Below are 9,278 nucleotides of genomic sequence, written 5' to 3'. Positions count from 1 at the left end.
AAGTGTGCTTGTATCATACACATGCACCCTGAGTGCAAAGAAATAAATGGGGGGAAAGTATTCAGTTTTTACAGCAGGAGGTCAAAAGGCCAAACAATACAAGCTGTACTATGCAGGACGTGCATGAATGCCAAATCCAATCAAGATCCATTTAGCATGGGTGTGACTGGCAGCTGCTAGTGATATATAGGCATAAGAAAATCAATAATGTGGGGGGCGGGGAATGATTACCTTCTCTAGCGAGCAATGAATACCCAGGATCTGTTGAAACCCAGTTTCACAGTGTCAGTCACATTTGCTAATGAATTTCTTCTACCTGGTAGGTTCATGTTGGAATCTCACATGTGAGCAACACCTGCATGTGGTTCCTGTAAGAGGGGAACTCAAATGTGCACATCCTTATTTGCACATGCAAATCAAAAGGCCTCAGATGCATTCTTTCTCTTTTTGCTCACTCGCTCTACCAGTTTGAAGGCTCTTGCACTTCTGTGGGCAAGGCTGCAACTCCGTGCAATAGAAGAGAAGGCCAGGAATACACAGCCACAAATTATGAGTAAGGAGGAGTGATGGAATCTTCTTGTTAGCTATTGCCTCCCATGGAGGAAGAATTTGCTGCTTCTCAATGCGTACACGTTGCTCCCGAGAAACCGGGGTGGGGGGTGGGGAGTCCCTGACACCCATCCCTCCCCAATCAGGCTAGCTGTGGCTCCTGCAGATGCATCATGTGACACAGGGGCATGATCCAGATGGTACAAACGAGCAGCAGCACAGATTTCCCCAAGGGAAGGGGAGAGAAAGCATTTTGCAGAGGCAGCCGTGAAAGCAAAGCAAATGCAAGGACCCAAGCACACATGCCTGACATCTGGAAGCAGTTTTTAATGGTCGGAACGTCTCCACTAGTCAGCCTGGCAGAGTGGCAGCGTCGTTCCACTTGTGCTGGACATGATACAGTTGAAGTTCTGTCGGCTCAAGCTCTACTGGCATGCAGTCAAACTAGATGACCCTTTGAGGTCTCTTCCAACTCTATGACTCTAAGCCATGTTTATCTACCTACATGTTTAAATAAAAAAATACAGACATGCAACCCATTGAAAGGAATAAGCAGGTAAGAAATGCACATTAACCCCACTCATCTGGTCAAGAACAGTCTTGCAAACACATCTAACTTAGCTCTGGCTTTGGCAAGTCTACCTGGAAAGAGTTCAATAGTAATTCATCAGCCACCACAAATAACACTCTGCATGTGTTTGATGTCTTTTCTGGTTTGGTACCGAAATCATTAGCTGGGCATTCTCAGCTTATTGAAGAGATCATTGTACGATGGGAGGAAAAGGTAGTCTGTAATATATGCAAAACGCAAGATGTTTAGGGCTTTCTAGGCATCTTGGATTAGCCCCAGAAGACAATAGGAAATCAAGGTAGACGATGAAGAATAGATATGGCACCCAGCTTCCTTATTCTTGAAACATCAAGGCAGCCCTTCACAGAATGTGTTACAGCAGTCAAGCCTCAAGATTACAAAAGCACGAACAACAGATACATGGGCTGAGAGAGACATCATCTTCTGGGAAAGCAAAGTAATTTAAAAAATATTCCCACAACCATCATGGCAGCTGAATGTCCAAGATCCAAAGCCGCAAACCTGTGAGATCTAGTTTCAGTGCTGATCACAATCCATCGTTGAATCCTGCAGCCAGTTAAGGGTGTAATTTTTTGCTGTGTGTGTGTGTGTGTGTTTTAAAGCTTGTATTCTACAAAGTGTCTCCAGACAACACAATGTTTCCCCAAGGAATTGCAGCTCATGAGTCATGTCTTGTCCAAACTATTCAATGCCGCACAATATTCAGCAGTACAAAACAAATCAGAAAAGCCCTTTAATCTGGCACTCACATCCCACTAGAAAATGGCATCTTAGAATGGTGTAGTCAGAAGGGAATCTTCCACCAGGAAACAAATCTTCATACATCTTTTCTGTAAAAAAGTAATTTAAAAAATCCTCCAGTTCCTCCAGGGGATAATAAAGATTCTGGGCACAGACAAAGCCAGACTCCACGCACAGCTAATTAAGGGGCAAATTCAGATCCATAATCTCAATTCTTGAGCTTTCCAGTTCCCTCCGAGTGAGCAATTAGTTCTTTTCTGCACAAGATCCATCACATTTGACTCAGATTTGGGGCAGAAGGTCCCCTTTCCTCCTGGGGGCTGGGCTTCATCAGCTGCAGCACCTGGGTGAAGCCACTGACATCATTAGGAAATGTGCAGCTGTGATGCTTCTGCGAATGAATGTGTTTTCTTAAGTGCCATTGCCGCCATTTTCTGTGGATCTCCTGCTGGACCTAAACAAAACATTATGGGGTCAACATGCAAATAAGAAGAACACGTATTTTGATTCTTAGTACATTACAATCCATGGGAAACTCACCTCTCCGTTAAGAAAACAGTAAAGCACAGCCACAGCAAAGCCCTGAGAACACAAGAGGCCCGGGTCAGTCATGAGATATACAACTGGAAATGGCAGGTTTGCACTCCAGAATAAAGATAGAAGCAAGAAAAAGCTCATGTAGACCTTCCAGGAACGCAGTGTGCTGCCAGATGTGAAGAAAAGAAAGAGTGACTTACAGAGCAATCTAAACCAGGGCCAGAGAAGAGTGGCCTGTCTACTACTTCATCCCAAGTCCTGCCACCACAAACTAGTCCGGGGCAAGAGGTGCAGTGGGGAGAGGGGGAGATCACATGCACATAGGGGCCCCCAAAGGGCTCGGCCCCCTGAAGCTGGTGCCCATGGTCAGGGCAGAAGGTGGTGGTGGGATTTCCACCATACCACTCCCACGAGCTCCAGGATTAGAAAGCTGGAGCAGCTTTGGAACCAGTTACCATGGTCAGCTCTGCTCTATTCCTGCCCCATAACACCCCATTTCGGGGGCCCATGCTGGTTAACCACCTGTGCGAACGCTGCCATGCGTAGCGTCTCAAGTGCAATGCTTTCTGCTACCACAGCAAGTGTGGCAGCAGAGGTGATGGTCCCTGTCACCTGTGCCATATGTTAGGCCCCTCCAGCAGCAAAGATCCATGGGTTAGGCTTGGATTGTTACACTAGGAGAAATGATATATTTTGTTGGACCAATTGGATCTTTTAGCAGTTGCAGTGTTTTCAATCTCACGCAGGTCCTTCTTGCAACAAGGGCATTCTGAGAAGAAAGTGAGCATGGGGCAAGATGGAACAGGTCCTTGTTATAAAGAGGGTCCTGCAAGGTGCCATGAGAAATACTGGATCTCTGGGGTGTTGGTCTAATAAGAAACCCAATGCAGAGGAAGGCTACATCATGCCCAACCTGAATGTGTATTTCATTCCTTGTTCCATTTAAAAGAGAAAGAAGGTTAACTACCTTTGTCCTTGTGGGAGGACTTTATTCCTAAAGCAGGCATGGCTAAACCCATTTGGGTTAGGGACTCACCTGCCCTCTCCCAATTTATGAAGTGCCCAAGACCCAATAATTATGATGGTGAAAGGTGGGGGAGAATCAACAGCACCAGGATAGGCATAGACCAACACCCTGTTAGGGATAAAAAAAATGTTCCCTCCCCAGTCATCTAATCAACCACTTGACCAGTGGAAAGAAGGTAATAACCTGTCCTCCTCAGTTGATCTGCCCAGGTCTGGGAGGAGGGGGCTGTGTGCCAATGTCTGTGTCTGCTTGTGTTTGTTTGCGCTCTCTCTGTGTATGTAAAAGTATGCATGAGAGAGAGTGGCGCAGCCATATCCACCACTGGCATGCAACCTACAAAAGATTTGCCAAGTGTTAATGTGTTGGGCCCCCCAAAAAGCTTTAGCCAATAACTACCCCTGTCCTAGTTACCTAAGAATTCCAGTTACCTCTTTGCATCCTGTTTGCTCTAGACACCCGGGGGCCTGGAAAACATTAAGGAGGTTTGCCAACACAGCCTGTTTTGATTGCAAAAGACAGGTGGGGCTTCTTTCATCTGAAGATGATGAAGACCTTCCAAGGAACAGATTACCTGGAAAGATCCGATGGCTTTTTCAAACAGAGCTTGAATCTCCATGGTGCCGTTCGTGGTATCGAAAGGGAAGAAAGCAAATATGATGTAATGGACTCCAAAGAGAGGGATAAGGATGAGTGTGGATTTAGCGAGTCTCCTAGGAGTAAAGACAGAGATAACAGAACAAAACAGAAATAAAGAAACGGCCTAAAGAGGGTGAGCTTCATATTGATCTCAGTTTGTAGGCAGAACTATCCCCTCCAGAGGCAACAGCAGAAAACGCAAAGGGAAGTTTCAGGGGCAGTGCAGGCTTGCCTTTAAAGATCAGCAGTAACACTAGTGCCAGACAACAGGTCACAGGGTCTAGGTCCCTGCAGCTTCTGTTTTTTTACATATTGGCAGCAGGCACCATGGACATCCTCCATGAATCTATCTAAGCCCCCTTGAAGTGAATTCCATAGTTTAAACTCTGTGCTGTGTGAAGAAGTGCTTCATTTTCTCTCTCCTGAATCGCCTACCTCTTCAGTTTCACGGGATGGCCCTTAACCAAAGTACAGTGGTATCTCAGAAGTCAAACGGAATCTGTTCCAGAAGTCTGTTTGACTTCCAAAACATTCAGAAACCAAGGTGCAGCTTCCGATTGGCTGCAGGAAGATCCTGCAGCCAATCGGAAGCCGCAGAAGCCTCATTGGATGTTCAGTTTCCAAAGAACGTTTGCAAACTGGAACACTCACTTCTGGGTTTGCGGCATTCGGGAGCCAAAACAGACGAGTACCAAGGCACTCAACAACCAAGGTATGACTGTATTACAAGAGAGGGAATGGGGATTTTCTCCATCAGCTTTCATCACACTACGCTCAGGGCTTTGCATCCAGATTTGTGCTCTGTTGCTGCTACTATAGATGGGGATAAGATCTTTCCAAAAGAAGCACAAGCCGACCTGGAGGCATTTTATTGGGGTGGGTGTCCTTGAGGCAGCTAATCAGACAAGTTTATCTGGGTGATACATATCTTTGCATATATTTGCAGGCAAACAGGTAAAACATCTGTGCACAGGTATCTCTTGCTGTTGTACTTATGTGTGAGGCTGAGGGGTATTTTTGTTTTTTGTTTTAAGCTGTCTTACTTGTATTGACTGGAATCCTTGTTCCTTCCATCTGGCCATCTAAGTTTGCTCATTAGAATCCTCACAATATTAACAAACAAAACGAAATTGATCTGCAAGAGAATGAAAAGCTGGCATTGACATTCACATATTTGAAAGACACGCATCAAATTTGCTCTCTTCAGTTCGATCTTCATCTCAGAAATCGGCTGTGAAATGGACTTACAGCAATAGCATGAATTTGTTTATTACGGTCCCAGACGAATAACATTTGGTACAAAAATAGAAGAGGCATTGTAATTCAGACTTACAACAATAGAAACTACCACAGGGCCTTGAATGAGCCACCGGGCATATGTAAGATGAGTATCCCAGCATCTGTAAGATAGCAAAATTCATTCATTATGCTTTTCAGGTCAACAAATGCCAGCGAGCATCATGTTAGCAATATTTGTCTTCAAAGGAAAAATATTGCAAGGCAACATGCCCAGCAGATAGGAGCTGGCATCCATCCTGGCCTTTCAAATTATACCGAATGGATGAAACTATTAGAATACTCAAGTGTGCAGAAAACAAGCAGGGAAAGCAGAAGAATACATTTGCATTTTACTGTGAGTCATGATTCAGAGGAGCTCAACAAATTGGCAATGCCCTAGTCGCCATCCTTTTTCAACTTGATGCCCTTCTTCGCCACTCCCATCAGCCCCGTCCAGCCTGGCCAATGGTCACAGCATGATGGGAGTTGTAGTCCAAAGCCCCCCCCCCCCAGGATCGGGAAGTGTACCCTGGTCTAGGGGTGGGGAGGAGCTGGATCCATCTAGACCTTGATCACCCTCAACCTGGTAAGGGAAGTCCCAATGGTGTCAGATGATCCATTTTTGCCTGTGCATTTTGAAATCAAACTGTGCAGGCAAAGGCACAACACTATGCATGCAAGCCCTGAGGATCAGCTGATTGTCTGGACTTGCATAGCCCTGTAGTGACTGCAGGCAGCCTTTCTGCCCAGCTGCTCCTTTACCTGCCACACAGCTAACCTCACATAGGACATCAGATGTGCAGCAGGAGGATACTGCTGGGCTTGTGGTTCTGGAGGGCCCCAGGCTAAGTAAGAAGACCAGGGCTGAGGTGAGGGCTGGCTGAGGACAGACTGAGGTTAATAGAGTCTCATAGAGCTTCACCTGGCTCTCACTATAACCAGGACTACTTTTCTTGAAAAAGAGGGGCTGTGATCACCTCCCTTATTTCCTTAGAATGGCAATGGCGCCCACCTGAGAGGTGCTGGAACTGAGTTGTGGCAAGTTCTGGCTGGGGAAAAAAGCCTTGACTATAACACAGGTATATATGGCTGCTGGCCTGAAAGATTTTTACTTCTGATACCGTATTCCAACCCCTGTCAAACGTCAAAGTCCAGAGGCCTCACAGCAATGCAGCTGAGTCAGCTTCTTATCCTTTGACTTGAGGTTCCGAAAACACTTCCTTGTTTTTCAAGATAATATTGTGTTTTCGTTTAGCGCGGTCTTTGCAACGAGAAAACAACAGCACTTCACAAACAACCCAACTCCCCCTGCTGGATGAGAAATGGTCATAATCAAATTAACGCATATGCAACAATACGTTTTTTTTAAAAGAAGTGTTTAAGGTTCCACAATAATCTGTGTTGTTTTTGATGCAACAGGCGAGGAACAGCTGCCCTTCTGGAATTTATTATCACAATAACTGCAGATACAGCTGCTTCCCCTCTTGCCATTTTAATACAGAGAGCTCCTGACAATGAGTGTCTTTCATAAATGCCCTGCTGCTGCTGCTGCTGTTGTTGTGATGTGATGTTCAGATGAAAACTCTGCCTATTTTCTTTTACTGATAATAATAAAAGTATGAGTTCTAGATGACAAATGAAGGCTACAAGTGGTTATTGGAACAGAACAAAAGACATAAACATGGTCTGGAACCAGATTAACTGGCCTGCCTTCCCCAGCGTAGAATGATGGGGGTTGCTTGAGACAATATATGTCTGGGCAGTGGGAGATGGCAAAGAGAAAAGAACGGATTCTGTTTTCACAAGGAAGCTGCAGATTTTTTTTTATACTGGCCAGGCACTTGTATAATGGGATACACACTATTTTTAGGAGTGGTTTGATCAGTATTAATTGCAACTGAACTGCTACTGTTATTCTCTTCTTGTCTCAGTGTTTCAGAACATTGCAAGAAAATAGGATTGCAGCCATTTGAAACCAGCTGTCAAAGGTTCTGTGGACACACAGCTGAGGCAACGCTAATAAATATAGAGCATGGAAAGATGTAATGGAAACACAACTTACCCAACATTTTCATGTAATAGTCTGGCCGTGACCCATGCAATTGCAAAGAAAGTTGGAGTGCCTGCAGTGAAGAAAAAAAGAGAGAGACCCCCCCGGGTCAATCCTTAAGGCTTATCCATACTTTCTCTTCTCCCGCTCCTTTCGCCCAGAGCAAAAACCGCTCTTTAGTGCTCAGTTGGAGCAAATAGCAATTCAGGTGTTTTGCGGATTGCCCTTTGTTCCAATTTAGAGCTAAAGACTAAGCAGAAGTGTGGGAAAGCCCTTAATCATAGAACGCACAAGAAATCATAGCATTGTAGAGTTGGAAGGGACCTTGAGGATTATCTGGCCTGCAAAGCAGGAATATGCAGCTATGACATCACCTGATAAATGAATATTTTGATGCATAATAGCAAACTCCTGTGGTTCTGTGAGGCAAAATGGGAGCAACCACAAACCAAAGAGAAGTTCCCCTGATACAGTGGTACCTCGGGTTAAGAACTTAGTTCATTCTGAAGGTCTGTTCTTAACCTGAAACTGTTCTTAACCTGAAGCACCACTTTAGCTAATGGGGCCTCCTGCTGCCGCTGCGCGGCCACTGCATGATTTCTGTTCTCATCCTGAAGCAAAGTTATTAACCCGAGGTAATATTTCTGGATTAGCAGAATCTGTAACCTGAAGCGTATGTAACCTGAAGCGTATGTAACCCGAGGTACCACTGTATACCCAGGGGAATATGAAGCTATACACAAGCACATGATGTTTCAGTTCAGTTGTCCCCAACTCAAAAGGGAACAACAACAAAAAAGAGCCTGTGGAAAACTGGCTGCTGAGGACTATGCATGCATATTATTGGCTTCTTTGAAATGTTTTTGTTACCTCAGCTGTGTAAGCAATACATTCTGCCCCTGCAAACCCTGCTCCATCACACACCTCAAAGCTGTACAAAGGATAGCGAGAGAAAGAAGGAAAGCGGCGAGTGGAGAGGCAAGAGGAGAAATAGAGGGAGGGGAAGCATCAAAAGAATCAATGTAGCAAAGAGGACGAAAGAAAGAATAAAGCAGGAAGCAAGAGCAGGGAATGAAGAAGAGGGAGCCAGAGGCTGTGTACACACCACACGTTTAAAGGACATGACTTCCCCCAAAGGATTCTGGGAGCAGGAGCTTGTTAAGAGTGCTAGGAATTGTAGCTACAGCTCCCAGGATTCTTTGCAGGAAGCCTTGTGCTTTAAAGTTGTGGTGCCAGAGATGGAGTGAGACAGGAAGTGAGAGACACACGAAATGAGGGTAAGCAAAGAAAAGTGAGGAAGGCAAGGGAAGCAGAGCAAGGACTGAAACGGAGTCACTGGGGGATAATACTGTGCAGCATTCTGTTGCAGCTCCCCCACTGGTGTCAACTGGTACTTACCCCATCCCAGAACCACAAACCACCAGAAGAACTTTCTTTCGGAGAAGAAAGACATCACCAGCAAGGTATGAAGATAAAGCCCTTCCACAAGAAGCCAGCTGTAGTTAGCCATGATACAGAAGTTAATGAAGACCATGATAATCTTACATCGACCCTGAGGAAAGAGGGAGAGAAGCTAAAGAGCATGTGCTTTGTCTCCCTTCCCATGGCATTTCACAGTCCTGCTCCCGAGCTCCACCTTGCTGTGTCATGCTTTATTTATCACCGGTGTAAAAGTCAGGTTGTGGTTGTTGCAATTACTACACTCATTTTTGTCGGTCTCACTGTAGATTTTGAGTGATACACAACTAAATCACACACAGAACAGACCTGTGGGGATCAGTGGAAGTTGCTTAAATCAATGGGTCTGTTCTGAGTATGATATCATGGGATATAAGTCGCTGTTACCCATGTATTTTATTTATTGGTTT

The 9,278-nt window shown here is 45.1% G+C and overlaps 1 protein-coding gene across 5 annotated transcripts in view; it reads right to left on the bottom strand.

Moving 5' to 3' along the window:
• Positions 1-1,861: 1,861 nt before the first annotated feature.
• The window catches only part of SCTR (secretin receptor), a 33,784-nt gene continuing 26,367 nt past the window's right edge, over positions 1,862-9,278 (bottom strand). For 3 of the 5 annotated variants that reach the window (XM_081921960.1, XM_081921959.1, XM_081921961.1), the window contains 8 exons: positions 8,809-8,962; positions 7,423-7,483; positions 5,416-5,482; positions 5,126-5,217; positions 4,018-4,156; positions 3,875-3,910; positions 2,423-2,464; positions 1,862-2,336 (listed from right to left, as the gene is read on the bottom strand). In XM_081921960.1, coding sequence (XP_081778086.1) covers positions 2,154-2,336; positions 2,423-2,464; positions 3,875-3,910; positions 4,018-4,156; positions 5,126-5,217; positions 5,416-5,482; positions 7,423-7,483; positions 8,809-8,962 — 774 coding nt within the window. In that variant the 3' untranslated portion in view covers positions 1,862-2,153. Of the gene's footprint in view, positions 2,337-2,422; positions 2,465-3,857; positions 3,911-4,017; positions 4,157-5,125; positions 5,218-5,415; positions 5,483-7,422; positions 7,484-8,808; positions 8,963-9,278 lie in introns of all 5 variants that reach the window. The other 2 variants (XM_081921963.1, XM_081921962.1) reach the window with 2 other exon arrangements.

The sequence above is a fragment of the Podarcis melisellensis genome, assembly GCF_964234715.1.
Source record: "Podarcis melisellensis genome assembly, chromosome: 1".
In the NCBI taxonomy this organism is placed as follows: domain Eukaryota; kingdom Metazoa; phylum Chordata; class Lepidosauria; order Squamata; family Lacertidae; genus Podarcis; species Podarcis melisellensis.
Note: the sequence above shows the minus strand (reverse complement) of the source record. Positions and strands in the feature narration are given on the sequence as shown.